Genomic DNA, 16,500 nt, shown 5'->3' with positions numbered 1-16,500 from the left:
CAAGGCAAGACAATGCTCCAAGTAGCTGAAACCAAGGTCAGGGTGGAGGGGCAGTTACCATCTGAGTGCCCTCTGCCCCAGAGAGACTGCTACATATTCCCCCACACCATGCCATTTTTCATGCTGGAAGTACAAGTGTTCTGCTCCCCTAGGGTTGAGCACTAACCGGACTCGTTCCATCTCACTGGCTGTCTTCACCACTGCAAAGGGTTCTCGACGACTCCAGTCCCAGAAATGGATCTCATTGGCTGTTGCAATTAGCAGGAGCTGAGCCGTAGGATGGAAAGCCAGAGATGCAATGGCATTGTTGCTGTCTGTGAACCAGCTCTCGCTTCCACCCTGGAGTGGGAAAGGGGGAATCATCAGCTACTTAACAATTTTAGGCAACTAGTTTTCTCTGTCAATGTCACAGACCCAAACCATCCCCAAAACTCCACATAAAGCATGGAACTGCTGTACTTCTGCTGCAATCAAAGTCATCATCTACTCTGACTTTACACCGTCATCTGAATCTACAGCCAGAACACAAAATACCTTGCAACAGTGACCACAGACATGCCGTAGGTAGTTGTGTCTCAGAGAGCCTGTAGAACACAACGTTCCAGAGCACTCTGCTAGACAGAACAGATCATTTGTCTGTGCATCAACCACTGGGCAAGTCATCAGTGGAGAAAACAAAAGTAATGGCATAGCACTTTCCCTAGGGCAGAGTGCAAGTTATTCCCCATGAAACCAGCAACAGAAAAGCAATTATTTTTATACGAACTAAGATGGTGTGAACTCGAGCCCTGTGAAGCTCTGAAATATGGCCCACACCACTCATCAATTCAGATGTGTGGCCTGGAGAGGAGACAAAAGCCAACATGTCATGTGGCCTGGGCGTTTAAATCAACTAAAGAGTTTGTTGGAACTTTATGGTCTCCAGAAGTTTCACCTCCATATGAGACAGGAGGGTGACTGCAATCTGCTCTGTTGTACACATTTGGTACAGTTCTCAGAAAGCTGCATCAGAGCAGTTCGCAACTGGGCAAAGTTTGGGTGCCCCAAGTGCAGATAAAATTGCTGCAAAACAAATACTAAACACTTCTGTGTTTCAGGAAAGACTTACATGTAAATCCCAGATTCTAACCTCCCCATCTAGGCACCCTGAAGCAATGAGTCCCGGGATAGTAGGGTGAAAGGTCACACACCACGGTGTGCGCCGATGTCCAACCAAAGAATGGACACACTTGCCCGTTTTCACCTCTGTGATGTAGATATTGTGATTCACGTGGGTGGAAGCCATGAGGGTCCTGGGAAAAGAAAAGGGTAGAATTAATGGGGAGGGTGGAGAAGAGACAAGACAACAACATGTTGCGCTAACTCAACCAGCTCCATCAGAGTATTATTATTATTTGTATTAAGAATATGCAGACGTAGCCCAGTCTCAGGTACATCCACATTTTAGAAATCTGGCCCCCTCGATTCTCTGTCGCTGAGAGAACCCTGTGAATATATAAGGACTAAAGCTCAGAGATACAGCACACAACCAAATCCTTCCTCCCTCTCACGAGCTGGCCCAGGTCAAATGACACTGAGCTTTCTTCCCTTGTTTCCCAATTCATCCCTCTCACTGCTGTGCCTTCACCTCCTTCCATCATCCCTATTTCCAGGATGGGGAGAGAGATAGCTCAGTGGTTTGGGCATAGGCCTGCTAAACCCATGGTTGTGAGTTCAATCCTTCAGGGGGCCACTTCAGTATCTGGGGCAAAGATCAGTACTTGGTCCTGCTAGTGAAGGCAGGGGGCTGGACTCGATGACCTTTCGAGGTCCCTTCCAGTTCTAGGAGATAGGTATAGCTCCAATTATTATTATAAGACATTAATCCTGCACCATTCTGTCCTGATTTTAGACTGTCAATTCCTTCAGGCAGGCACTCTGAGATTTGGCTGAGTGCACTGGTACTTCATTGGCACTGTATAAATAGTTTTCCGTGACACCGTTTGCTCCCCAGACCTTCCTCCTAACTCCCAGAACAGCAGGGCAGAGCCTCTTCGCTGAACACTATGCAACTCTAACTGGAATTCAGAAATTAAGTGCTGTGTATCATGGGCTGCATAGCTGACCTATGTTCATCATCTCTGCAGCACACAATCCTGAAGTCTCATGTCTGCTGCCAGCTCCTGATCTCTCAAGGGGCACGAGCCTCCCCAACCTTTGCTGGCATAACAATATGTTTAAACAAGTAACAAAACAGAAGTCAGTTACCTATCTGGGCTGAACGCCAACAAGAACGTGGAACGGGGGCTGTCTGGTAGCTCAACTTTCTGAAAAAGCCAATGGAGAAGGAAATATGAGTGTCATATGATCACAGTCTCAACTCTTATCCAAAACACAGACAACATAGGGGACCCCAAAGTAACAAAGAACTCACTCCCCTCCCCACCATCCAGGAACCTGGATGGGTCAGATACAGCATATCCAGGGGCCATATCTGACACAAAGTGGAACATACCACAAAAACACAAATATTAATCTCAAATCCCCACCTCCATATGTGCTGGGACAAACCCACCCGCCAGGTATGTCCTTCTGCCCCATGACCTTACCTTGCCCTCCCATTTCATCCATCGGGTTTTATCCTCCACCAGCTCCTGCAGAAGCCGTTGAGCGCCCAAGGCTTGGGTGCCACGTTCTCTGCCCCACAGGATCCGCACAGCATTCTTCTCTGGTACAACCTTCATGGCTCTCAGTAGCCACTGTTAAACTAGGGACTGGGATGAGACACCAGTGGGTTCCAGATAACAACAGCCAAGAACCTACAGACAGGCCATCCACATCTGAAGAGGCTGACTCATGGAACTCTAAAAAGAGAGGAGAACTAAATCAATGGCAGCTTTGGCTTGGGTGGAAAGAGGAAGCCTTCAAGACCTCATCCACCAGTTACGCCACCCTCAATCACCACCCCGCTTTCCTTTTTTCCATTGTCAAGGCCCTGAGTATGCCATGATTCTGCAGCCAGAGATTTTAATAATCCACTCCTTGGAGTTATATCTCAGAATCTAAACATTCACCTTTGCTAAAGGTGACCTGCAAAGGAAAGAAAATTGGACTTGGGATATAGAATGAAGGCCTGAAAGAGGTTCTCAAAAAATGCTTTTTCTGTCTTCCAAAAAAAAAAACAAAAAAAAAACCAAAAAACTTAACTAAATATTCAGGTCCTGACTTTGCCGGATGAGTTGATGGCTAGAAAACTAGTATAAATGACAACACTGTATGCAGCAAGAGAGTGAAAGGTCAGCTGTTAAGAGGGGAAGGGATTTTTTGTCAGACTGTTTAATACTCTTGTTTTTTTCTCATACACATTCAACTCTGACCTGTTAACATTTTGAATACAAGAAATCTTTGTTAAATATTCAGTGACTTTAGTTAGTTATCAGAACTCATGAACTTTCTTTTCGCCCTCCTGCAGGTACTCCAACAAAAACAGGGAAGATGAGGATTGACATTCTTAATACCTTTTGGTTTAAAATGAAGTAGAAAAAAATAACCTTTGAAACAGCCTTTTGGGCCTTCTTTGTGCATCAAAAAGCAGCAATGAAGGACACGCACTATTTAAATAAGCCTTTGCAAATCTCTTTTGTAATCAACATTAGTTTCTACCCATTCCGGTTTCAAAAATGTATTCTCTAGGTGACTTAAGTGCAAACTGACAGTGTTCAATTCCAGCTGTAGAGAGAGCCCAAAACAGTAGTTCAAAGAGCTCTGAATTTCCTGGTTAATCACAATAGTTAGGTTGAGTTCAGTCTTATCACATGAATGCACTTCTCACAGATCCCAACCGCCTTCCCCACCAGTATGTGCCAAAAGCCATTTGAGGAGCCAACTAAGCACACACCTCATCATCACATGATTTTTAGTTCAAGGTTCTAAAACATCTCTAACAGGAACACCATCTGTGACACTGGGCATGTCACTTCGCCTCTCTGCAGTCTCCCCCTCCCATTTCCCAACCACTATTTGTAAGAACAGGATAACAATTTACATAAGGCCATGTCTACACTATAAACGTTGGTTGATGCACGTTGTCATAGTACAGCCACTCAAGTTTATATATTGCTGGAGCACATACATACTTGGCTGCTTGCATCAGCACTGCACGTACTCAACAGAAATGCTTGTGTCAATTCAAAGCACAATGTGCCAAAGGCAGATGTCCCAGTGTCCCATGGGCCACTGTCCAGCATAATATCTTTTGGGAAATTTTCACAGTATGTTAAGTTCCTACCATACAACTTTCTCCTTACCATAATGTCATCCACATTCCAAAATTTTCACATTTTATTAAAAAAATCCCACAAACCCATATAACACTTCTCAGTGTCTGTCATCTCTGGCAGAAGCATGGAGCCAGCAGAGCTCTGCACTATAGTCTCAAGAACATTGCAAACACGGGTGTTTGATTATGCTGTATTTTCAGACACACAGGAAGGACCATAAGAACACGGGAGATGATTTCATTCACAGAGCAGCTGTAGTAAGTGGAGTGCCAGTTCTGAGCCCAAGAGCTGAGCACCCACTGGTGAGACTACATTGTAATGTAGATTTGGGACAAGCAGTGGCCACAGAACTTTCTGATATGAAAGGCCACATTCCTGGATCTGTGAACCAAGCTTGCCCCATCCTTTCAGGGCAAGGTCACCAGAATGAGAGCTGCATTGACAGTGGAGATGCGAGTGGCAATCACACTCTGGAAGCTCGCAACATCAGATTACTACTGATCAGTGAGAAATCATTTTGGAGTTGGGAAATCCACAGTAGGGGCCATTGTTATGAAAATGTGTAGGGCCGTCAATCATCTCCTATTATGCAGGTCTATCACTCTTGTCAATGTGCAGGATCTACTGGATGGATTTGCAGCAATGTGGTTCCTGAATGGCACTGGGATGACAGACAACACACACATCCCCATTTGGCATCAGCCCACTTTGTCATAGAGTACATGAATAGAAAAGGCTAGTTTTCCATGGTTATACAAGCACTGGTGAATCTCAGGGGATGCTTCACCAATCTCACCATGGGCTGGTCAGAGAAGGTGCATGACGCTCACACCTTTAAGGACATAGGACTGTTCAGAAAGCTGGAAGCAGGCACATTCTTTCCCAACTAACAGATCACCACTGGTGATGTTGAAATGCCAGCAGTGATTCTGGGGGACTCACCCCAGCCTTTGTTCCACTGACCACCTCAATAGCACCAAGGAAAGATTCACCTACTGGTTCAGCAGGTGCAGAAGGATTTTTGACTATACTTTTGGCAGACTGAAGGGACACTAGAGGTGTTTACTCACTAGAATGGATCTCAGGGAGCAAAATATCCCAAAGGTTATAGTATGCAGGACAAAGTAGACACCTATCTGTAAGGCAAAGGGGGAAAAAGCTGCCACCAGGATAGAAGAGGCTGGTGGAGTGGCTGTCTGACGACTTTGCGCAGCCAGACACACAGGATATTACAAAAGCCCAATGTGGAGCAATGCAGCCGACAGTAGCATCCTATGCTGGGGTAGGCTCTGGGCTGAGAACTTTGGGTGCTCCAAGAATAGTGTAGTGTTTGCTGTACATTTAAAAATATGATGAGGTGTCTTCCTGAACCTATGAATTATGTGGCACTGTACACTTACAAGTACCTTGTATTTGAGTACCATTATGCATTCTGCAGTGTGTTGGGAACTACTGAAGATAATTTTATTCTCCAAAAATATAACTGAGTGGGAAAAACAGTGGAAAAAAACCACAATGTGTTAAAAAAAAAAAAAAACACACAGGCAACATAATGCACTTTTAAAAACAAATTATCAGAGTGGAACTTTAAAATTGGGAAGGCAGCAAACATATCTGTCCATTTCAGTGCATAGATGTAATCCATTGGTGTTATATATATAGCAGCCATGGCTCTCATAGGTCAGCATATGTGAAGCTATGGTTTTCCTGGTTGTAGAGTGGTAGGGGGAGGATGTGGCCTGTGGGAGTGTAGGGAACAGCAATCATTGAGTTCTCCAAAGACAGCAAATGGTGGGGAGTCTGGGATTTTTGGATCAAGCTCTGCAGCATTTGGGTTTGCTGCCTGAGAAGACTTTTTATGTCCTTGTGCACTTCCCTCTCCTTGTCCTGATGGAACTTTCTCCTGTCCTCTTTCTTTCTCCATGCTGCTGGTCATCCTCCAAGCCCTTGGTTCCTGGTCCAATGCAGCACTGGCTTGCAGGATCTCTCAGAACAGGTCCTCCCTTGTCCTCTTCCTTCTCCACCTCATCGGAGTCAGGCATTAGGCAGGTGTGGAGGGGGTACCCCTCAAAACCTTTGGGCCAGAAGCTGCTGATATAAACAGACATGTGCCATTGTATTTACAGTCACAATGGAAAGCCAAAGATCTGTTTCAAAACTCCCTTCTCCTATTTCCAGAAACATTTTTAATAAGAAATGTTTGTTGACACTTCAGCTTTGGAGCGCCTTGGCACAGCCCTGCTCTCCAGCCCCAGCCAGGGTGAGTATGACCTGACAGAGGTGGGGATGGGGAGATAGGATTTTCCGTAACATGAAGAGCAATAAAATGTTCCCTGGATATGAGTATAGGTTAATGGCACTGAATATTAGCATTATTTTCAACAGGCAGTGGTGGTTTTTAGCAGATCTCTCACTCCTGAGGGTTACAAAGACACAGAGAACATAGGTGCTACCGGTATGCCACTAGCCTCTGTACTCAGCAGTGGTACCAGCCAAAGTCATTGGGGAGTGGCACGGGCAAGTTTCCTACCATGGAGGAAGAAATAAGGCTGCCATCCCTAGAAACCTTGGGGAGAAGATTACAAAGTATCTCCAGGAAATGTTCACTGAGATCTTTCAGTAGGGTAAGAGGGACATTCCAATGTGCATAAACAAAGTGCTGTGTGTGCTCCCACACACCTAACCCAACAGGGGCAATGAAAAGTAGATGCCAACTCTACCTCTGTTTGCTGTTCCTCTGCCTCTTCTTGTATGAGTAAAACAGTGAAAAAGTCTAAACCTGTGTCTTTTTAACTAGGGGAGGGGCCAGGAACCATCTTTAAATTTAAACATTGTAAGAAAAAAAAAAATACATGCACGCACTTACCCGAGTTCCCTTCCCCTTCATCAGGCTTATCAGTGCTCGCCTGGCTACACTGTGGAAGAGTCTGAAACAGGTCACAGCTCAGGCATGGATGAAGCCCCCCTGCTGCATCTCTTCCCACCACTCATCGCCGTTTACAGCAGGGGTTTTTGCTCTGGGCTCCTTCAAGGTATCCATGGTGGTCTGCAGGGTGCTGGTGAGATCCCTGCCAAGTATGGCATGTAGCCCAGCAGGTCAGTGGCTTAGCACCAGATCGATTTTTGGCCTCCCTGGCTTTGTGATATGCCTGCCACAGTTCCTTCACTTTCCTGCAGCACGGCTGATGATCCCTGCCATAGCCCTTCGCCTGCATCCCCTGTGTAATCCATTGAGAGATGTCCATCTTTCTACAGCTGGTCCATAACTGTGCCTGCACAGTCTCTTCTCCTCACAGACCCAAAAGACCGAATACCTAAAGCCTAGTCCAGGCAGAAGAGCCTCTAGACTGAGCAGTGTTCTTCATTGCAAGGTCCATGAGCCAGTGGTGGCTCTCATTCACCCTAAGTGTGGCTCACTAAGCTTCCTCTAAGCTGTGCGGCATGCTAAAAATAGCCATGCAGCACCTCTAAAGGGCTACGCAGCAAAGACCTAGAGAGATAGGGGGTGGGCAGGAACTGGGGAGGGGAGTAAGTTGGGGCTTGCAGGGCTGCTGTGGGCAGGGGCGGCTCTAGGTATTTTGCCGCCCCAAGCACTGCAGGCAGGCTGCCTTCAGCAGCTTGCCTGCAGAAGGTCCCCGAAGCTGCAGGACCAGTGGACCCTCCGCAGGCATGCCGCCGAAGTCAGCCTGCCTGTTGCCTTCGCGGCGACCGACAGAGCGCTCCCCCATGTCTTGCCGCCCCAGGCACGCACTTGGAATGCTGGTGCCTGGAGCCGCCCCTGGCTGTGGGCCTCTTCTCTGGCCCCAGAGCTCCCTGCTGCCAGCAGGGGGGAGAGAGGGGCCCCTTCTCCTCCCTGCCAGCAGGCAGCATGGAGCTCCAGGGGGGAGAAGACTGGGGGGAGTCCTTTGGCTCCAGCCCCGGGGCAGCCTGCCTGCAACCCAAACTCCTCATTCCTGCCCCACCTGCATCCTAACCCTCTGCCCCAGCCCTGAGCCCCCTTCTGCACCCTGAACCCCTTACCCCTAGCCCCTCCCCACACCCCCAGCCAGAGGAGTCAAAAGAAAACAGAGGAACAAATTGACCAATGAACATTTGGACTGCCTTACATTTGGATTGCGATGACAGGTTACAAATACTGCATGAACAAAGTCAAGGAGGAAGAGGCACACTTTTGTTCACTCAGTTTTTAAAGTAAGTTTTGCATTATTCTGCTCTTAAAAAGTTTACTCATATAGGTGCCTTTTTAATTCCATATATTTCCCTGGTTATTTTCCTGGATGGGGGAGGGATAGCTCAGTGGTGTGAGCACTGGCCTACTAAACACAGCGTTGGGAGTTCAATCCCTGAGGGGGGCCACTTAGAGATTTGGGGCAAAAAATCAGTACTTGGTCCTGCTAGTCAAGGCAAGGGGCTGGACTCAAGGACCTTTCAAGGTCCCTTCCAGCTACAGGAGATATACCTATCTCCAATTTTTTATTTATAAAAGGAGTATTGTTTTATTGTACAAATAGACATTGTTTTAGTTATACAAATGGTTCTGTAACATTACATCATTAAGGAGTAGTAAGCAATGTGTTAATTTAGGAGTTGATGTGACTCTCACATCGAAGGTTTTTTGCCAAAGTGACCCCCACTTCAAAAATAGTGAAGAGCACTGCTCTAGAGCATGGAGCCACCATGGTCAGTTGGGCAGCCGCATACAAAAAGAGTGCTGCTAGGTGTGCTCACCAAGGTGGGCAGTTAGGAAAGGCATTTCAAAAGACATGCAGGGGGCTTCCAAGGGAATGTGTGGGGCTTCTAGTCTGTGTGACCCCTGTGCAGTGTCATTTACAATTATGACCAAAGCAGTCACTGTGGCAGGAAATGGGACACTGAGACAGCTGCTGGAGGACTTTTCAGGTTGACACAGTTTGTGCACTGCCTACACTTGCACTGCCTGGACCTCAGTAGGTTGGCCACTGCTCCATGCCATTGGGGGAAGTGGATTTACTGCGGCACTGTAACAGGGCGCTTACTGCAAAAATGGACATCTGCTCAAATAAGTCAGTGCAAGGAGACTTATGTCAGATCAACTTTGTAGCGCAGACCAGCCTAGGTAATAAGAAATTCCCAGGGTTACTGCTTGTGAAATGTATTAAAATGCTAAGTGTTACCCAAGGGATATGTACTGTAACAAAGTTTTTGTGGTCACTTGAAATCATCAGATATTGTGACCACTTAGTAACCTTTTTAGACAGTTTGAGCTGTTTGTTTCCCACAGATCTGGGTTGGTTGTCCAAAATCTTCCACGTACAAGTGACTTCCTAGACTATGTCCAAATAAAAAGCACTCCACATGATACTGCTACCTTTTGATCACTACAGATACAGTATTGTTGTGTCATCTCTACTTAGAATCAAACTCCAGGAGGGCAAGGCCCTTGTGCCCTCTGACTTTTACAGCACTGAAAATATTGTCAATACTTAATGAAGGAGAAAACAAAGATTACTACAAAAAGGGCAGAAAAGAAGCGACAGTCACATAGACAAGAAGAGATGGATGGCCAAAGTACAAAGCTAGGAATTCTCACTAGAAACCCCACTTAATGGAAAAAAGCATTTATACTGCTAATCCAAGATAGCAGCCGCTTACAAGGAGAAGCATGTCTGATGATTTCAAGCCTGACAACTCTGAATCTAAAGTAGAGCATTTTCCTTTGTAAAAAAATATAAAAAAAGAAGTTAACACAGTGAATTGTTAAAGGCAGCCTTCTAAAAGAAATGCTTCTCTCTTCTAGCTAAGAATAAAAGGGAACTAAATTCAAGCTAAGCTGTTATTAACTGGGAACTTTCAGTGGCATTTAAGAGCAAGGACAGAGTAGTAAAGAGAAGAGCTAAAATCCCAGGGCAGAAATCTCCAGCGTAGACAACCCCTCACACTCTAGAATCTATTCTGAAATCAGCTGAAGACAGACAAGAATAGGACCCCCTCTTAAGGAAAAGCTTCACTGTAAAGCAAAACAGAACTACAAAAGCCACATCCCTCAGGAAGACCCTCTGAAGCCAACTGTGCTGGTGAAGAAGCCCCAAGAAGGGAAAGGAGAGAAGACAAATTGTCAAAAGTAGGGTACCATCCAGAGCTTCAGAACCTGCTAACCCATGCTGTGCTGTTTTCAAAACCTTAGCTTCTATTCTGTGGAATTCCAGGTCACCAGATAAAAGTGACCAGGAAGACAAGAGGTTACAAAACATTAAGATTTCTGAGAGACAAGGTGGGTGAGGCAATATCTTTTATTGGACCAACTTCTCTTGGTGAGAGCAGAGCAGATTTGGAGCTTATGCAGAGCTTTTTTCAGGACCTAACCTGAAGAACTCTGTGTAAGCTCCAAAGATACTACCTCATCCACTGTCTCCCTCTAATATCCTGGAAGTGACATGACTACAACAACACAGCATGAAGATGGCTGTTACTTTACAGTAACAAATTTGCTCGCTACATTAACGTTTCCAGTTGTGCTTACTGAACCATGGGTATTTGCTATGTGGAAATGCCAAGTTCTCTTAGGTGCATTTTCATATTGTCATCTTAAGTCATTCTGCATAAATCTTTAGCGTGTATGCATAACACAAAGTCATTATTAGACAGCTTGATGCCAACTGCTCAGGGGGAGGTGAAAAAATTCATTTTCATCTCAATTATCTGGTCTCATATCCTGCTGCTCTAGGAAAAAAGCCTTAAATCTGAGAACCTGAAGGTCGAACAAGGGAAAAGGGTTATACTGAATGCAAAAAAGGCATTCCCCGAACCATCCCCAACTGAAACTCAGTATGAACTGATCTCTGCAATACGGAAGACATTCAGATCTGCTCACACCAGGTCAAGCTGTGTTGGAGAAGGTACTCCAAGAGAGCAGCACTGCTCCACCTATTGTGCTCTGGTCCCAAATTCATAGCTTTTTGGACTGAGATTCTCATTTATAGAGAACAAAATACTTTGGATCATGACCCCTGTGGAGCTTGCTACCTGTTTTTTCATACCCCTAGCAGGATCTCTTGTGCCCCATTGTTTGAAGGCATGTAGTCAGCACCTATGTGGTAAGCTGCTGAACTGCCCAGCTTTCTAAAACGTACTGTAGGGCTGATACACTGTACCTGTTAGTGCATATCTGGACACACACACACAGCCTCCCACCCAGGCTACAAAGAAGTTTTGAGTGAAGGCTGGATTATAGGGGCTCTCCCTTCTGGGGCTAACCCAATTAGAGCTCACTAAGGATAGACGTACATCATTTTCCTGGCTTAATGACACCCTGAATGTAGTGGTGAAAGTGGCTTTAGTGGGGAGATGTGCTCTGCAAGCATTTCAGATTGCATTTGTTTCCCTGTGTGTAGGTTCTATTTTGCTGTATCCAGTTTAGTTGTGGGCATCAGCTATATTTACTGGCTTCACTTTAAAAAAGCAAGAAACCTTTCTTAATAATGGAGTCTCTTCCTAATTTTCTCACGTTGAGCCAAATCCTTCTATCCTTGTCAAAATTCCTTATCAGCTTCAAAAGAGTTTTGTCTGAGGAAGAAAAGCAGCATATGGCACAGTTTGTGGTTAAATATCATTGCCAGGTATGATACAGAATGCAATTGATATTTACTGTATTATATCAGCTACGTGACCCTAAAAACAGGACTAGTACAAGCTCCACAGGCTTGAAATGGTCTACATTCTGGTCTCAGCATAGACAGAAGGTGCAGATCAATGGATCAGGCCTTTCCAGCCCACTGTCTCAGTAGCATTGGACGTGTTATACCGAACATTAAATATCACACCTGAAAATTAAAAATCAGAATGAGAAGCAGGGGTTTCTTAACTCTCATGTTCTAGGGAAAAAACACCCACAAGTTTTGCCCAACAAGTGCAAGATTAATTATTAGTATAGAGTCATTAAAGATCTGGAAAGTTGCCCACTGTACTTGGGAAACTCTACAAGTGGAAAGCCAACTGGTGGCTTTGTTTTCTTTAACAATTTTTCCTTCAGGGCATTTCAGGACACTACAGATTGTGTGTTAGGCTGTTTACAATTACCCAGTCCAGACCCATTTCTCCCTGAATCCTGCTCCATACCAGCTATCCTCAAAAGAGGATTGAGAATTCCCAGTTTTTGAATGAGCTACACGAGTCCAGCTGTAATTGTTCAGAATCCATAAAGGAGGCTTTTAGCAATCCCAGAATGAATGCAAAACAGGAGACAGAGATCATTACTGTACACCAGGAGAATGTAGGGTGAAGACCATCATGACAAACGGCCAGTGCGAAGCACACTGAACTGATCTGACAGGAACCCATCTGTCAGAGAGGCAATCCAAACAGAAATCTGCCCATAGCAGGAAGGACAGTCAAGAATACATCATTTTGGAACATTCAGCAGATGTTCTGCAACTGACAGTGAGTAATTGGAAAACACTGGCATGTTGCAGAGACTGTGGGTCTCCCCATCTTTCCTTTCCCATTACCCTGATTGCTGTTGTTTCTTGATGAGTTTACATTACACCGTTCTCAGGGACCACAGCTGGTTTTGATGCAGGGGAGGATTTCAGACGGTGTCAGCACAAGTGAATTATCCACTAAAGACACTGGAAAAGAATTTCTTATGGCCTTACAGGCTCTTAAAATAAGAATCTCATCTTTCCAGCACTTCATAGGATTGGTTGGTCATGTGCCAAATCAACCACTGAAAGCCTTCTCTGATGAGTGCATCTGAAAGGAGTAGAACCACCTCTACCAGTAAAAAGGCTGAAAGCAGCAAATGTTGTGCATCTTCTGCACACAATCCCTTGTGACAGGGTCGAGCCAGATGGCTACAGGAGAATGATCCTATTGGGATCCTAAAGGACCTCCCCCCAGCCTAAGGGGAGGATCCATTGGGCCTGGAAACCAAATGATTCCAGGGGACAACTAATGAAATAACAGGAACAGGAGCATGGTCAAAGGATCAAACAAAGTAAACCTGACTGGGACACCAAGCAGAGAACCTGGGACAGCACCCACTGCTCCTTGAAGGCGTCAAGGGAGCCAGTGGACACCACCCAGAGGAACTCTGCCAGGACTGCAGGAGAGTGATCCTTTTGAGTACTGGGACACGGGCGAGAGCTAGTTTGCCCACTGCTGAAAGCCCCTCCCTCCAGCCTAGGGAGGAGTTACTAAACCCAGAACCCAACTGAGTTCGGGGGACAACAAAGGCAACAACAGGAACAGGCGTGGGGGTCAAAGGGCCAAAACTAAGGAACCAGAAGGGGACACCAAGCAAAGAACCCCGGACAGCGCCCACTGCTCCCCGAAAACATCGAGAGAGCTGGCAGATGTTGCCCAGAGGAACTCTGCCTGGATTACAGGAGAGTTATAGAAGGCAGATATATTAGCCTCAGTTTAAGCAAGTCCTTTTTCCCTGGGTAAGGTAAAAGGGGAGGTTATTAGGACACCTGGAGCCAGTTAAGAAGCTGCTAGAATCCATTAAGACAGGCAGGCTAATCAGGGCACTTGGTTTAAAACAGACCTCACTTCACTCAGTGAGGGGCATGCAAGGAGCTGAGAGTGAAAGGGCTGGAGGACTGAGGAGTACAAACGCTATCTGATGTCAGCAGGAAGGTCCTATGGTTAGGATAAGGAAGGTATTGGGAGGAGGCCATGGGGAAGTAGCCCAGGGAGTTGTAGCTGTCACACAGGTGTTACATGAAACACTGTAGACAGCTGTGATCCACAGGGCCCTGGGCTGGAACCAGGAGTAGAGGGCAGACCCTGGTTCCACCCAACTCCCTATTGGAAACAGCAGGAACTAACCTGGACTGTGGGTCCCACCAGAGGGGAAGGTCCCTGGCCTGTCCCCCAACCCACTAGGTATATCAGCAGAGACTGTGGGGATTGTTCTCCTTCCTTTTCCCCATGCTGGCCAGTGATGAGGTTAGCTGAGTGAATGGCAGGTTTAAGCCACTAGCAAAAGTGGCCAAAATGAGGACTGCTGTGAATCTCTGAGGTGAGCAAATCTGCCAATAAGCACAGGACCCACCAAAGCAGAGGAGGAACTTTGTCACACCCCTTAAAAAAACATTAAAGTCTTTCAACCTTCCTGCTGCCCAAAGAAGTCCTAAGTGACTGACAAAGGGAACATCAAGTGAAATATAAAAGCTGTCTCTGCCTATGCATTCTGGAGGACAAAAGGAAGCCATGAAGCGAACTTGCAAATAAATCTTGCCGGTAAAGCGACACTGCCTCAGAACGAGAACACCGCACTGTTGGCTGCTGAACTCAAGTCTGGCCACAGAATATAAGATTTTAGGATTCTGTGTGTTTGCTTTAAAAATTAAGTTGTGTTCCTCATGGCACTCCCTCAATGAGAGAGGAGTGTATTCACGACCCCAAATGAAGTTAGAGAACACTGCAGGAGGAGCGAAGTGATGTGCTGCTGCCCTGCAAGAACACCAATAAAGAAAACCCTACAAATCAGACACCAACATTTGGTAAACTGTTCCAGGCTCATGGCACAGCCCTAACCCTCTCAACGGTGGGATACAGAGGTGGATTCTCCAAGAACAATGGATCACTAAGGATAATCCCTCCTGGCCAGTCAGGCACAAAAAGCATTTTGGGCCTCCACAAGCACACCCCACTTTGACAACCAGAAGACAGGTGTCTTCTATTGAGGATGCTACAGCAGGTGCTGCTAGTTTCTCAAAGTACTTCCCCTACCAATCAATCAACTTCCCCTCTGTTTTACCTGGGATTGATCCTGAGACAGATTTTCATCAAGACCCCTATTTCTTTTAGTAGCTGAGAAGAGAGGACTGTACACACTTACAACAGAGCTTGGTGTCATCTTACTGGTGGCATTGCAGTCCACACAGTCCCCCAGAACATTACAACTGGAGAGAGGATAAGACTGACCTCTCCGAAACCCAGTGGTAAAGGCTCTCTGGGAGGAGGAGCAGATGCCCATCACAACCCTCCGAAACCTACACAAGAAAAAAAAAAAAAAAAAAAAAAAAGCAAATCCAGCTTAACACAACTCTATCTGTTCCTGCTAGGTCCTGCACAAAGGAACAATAGTCCCAAGAGAACATTCATTAAACACAACCAGCATCTTTTCTATGCCATCTACCCAACTGAAGCCAGACTGAAAGGAGTCTAGGATCTCATAGGTGAAGAGATGCTGCCAGTGGTAGCATTCCACAGTCTTAGATTATCTCATTCAAGAAAGACAGACTGGGAGCAGGGGCAGCTGTTGGCAAGGTCATTAGCTTCAGGAGCAGATTTACTTAACATTGACAGGACCAATATGTGTTTTAGAGATGTTTGGGGAGGGAGGAGAAGAGGAGACAGAGCCATGGACTGGAATTCAGAAGACCTGGTTTGCATTTCAGGCTCAGCCACTGGCCTATTAGGTGACAATGAGAAAGTCATTTCCCTCTGTGCCTCCATTTTTGCAGTTGCAAAATGGGGATGATACTGCTCTCAGATGTAAGACAGGAAAAGCACTATAAGAGCTAAGTATTACCTCATTCACAAAGGGACCCTAACACTCTCTCCAAATTTCATTAATCAAATAGTGAAATGACCAGGAGGTGGCGTGAAATTCCAACACTTTCAGAACCTCTACTTTCCAGACAGGCAAGGTTGATTTTCCCTTCCTGCACTGGCTTGATATCCATGATTAGGGCCCTACCAAATTCACAGCCCTGAAAAACACATGATGGGCCATGAAATCAAACCTCCCTCGTGAAATCTAGCTATGGGAGGTGTCATAAACAGATAAGTAAGAGTTAATAGAACAGAAGTACTTCATATCTCTTTTGCCTGTAAAGGGATAACAAGAACAGTGAGACAGGCTGTCACCTGACCAGAGGACCAATCAGAGGACAGGATACTTTCAAATCTTCAGGGAGGGAAGTTTGTGTGTGTGCTGTTAGAATTTGGTTGTTGTTCACTCTGGGGGCTCAGAGGGACCAGACGTGCAACCAGGTTTCTCTCCAATCTCTCCGATACAGGCTCTTATAAATTCAGACTAGTGAGTACTACGTAGATAAAGCGATTTAGGTTTATGGCTGTTTTCTTTATTTGCAAACGTGTATTTGGCTGGAAGGAGTTCAAACGTGTATTTGGCTGGAAGGAATTCAATTTGTACTTGTATACTTATGCTGGGAGGGTATTCCCAGTGTCTATAGCTGAAAGACCCTGTTAAAATATTCCATCTTAAATTTACAAAGATAATTTTCACTGT

The 16,500-nt window shown here is 45.7% G+C and overlaps 1 protein-coding gene across 1 annotated transcript in view; it reads right to left on the bottom strand.

Annotated features, from left to right (window-relative positions):
- The window catches only part of AMBRA1 (autophagy and beclin 1 regulator 1), a 218,233-nt gene that overhangs the window by 192,920 nt on the left and 8,813 nt on the right, over nucleotides 1-16,500 (bottom strand). The window contains 4 exon segments of the mRNA XM_030559918.1: nucleotides 167-339; nucleotides 1,109-1,292; nucleotides 2,248-2,306; nucleotides 2,589-2,843. Of these exon segments, the coding sequence (XP_030415778.1) occupies nucleotides 167-339; nucleotides 1,109-1,292; nucleotides 2,248-2,306; nucleotides 2,589-2,723 (551 nt within the window). The 5' untranslated portion in view covers nucleotides 2,724-2,843.

Source organism: Gopherus evgoodei, chromosome 4, assembly GCF_007399415.2.
Source record: "Gopherus evgoodei ecotype Sinaloan lineage chromosome 4, rGopEvg1_v1.p, whole genome shotgun sequence".
Taxonomy (NCBI): Eukaryota; Metazoa; Chordata; order Testudines; family Testudinidae; genus Gopherus; species Gopherus evgoodei.
The sequence above is the reverse complement of the archived record's forward strand: the minus strand, read 5'-3'. Positions and strand labels throughout refer to the sequence as shown.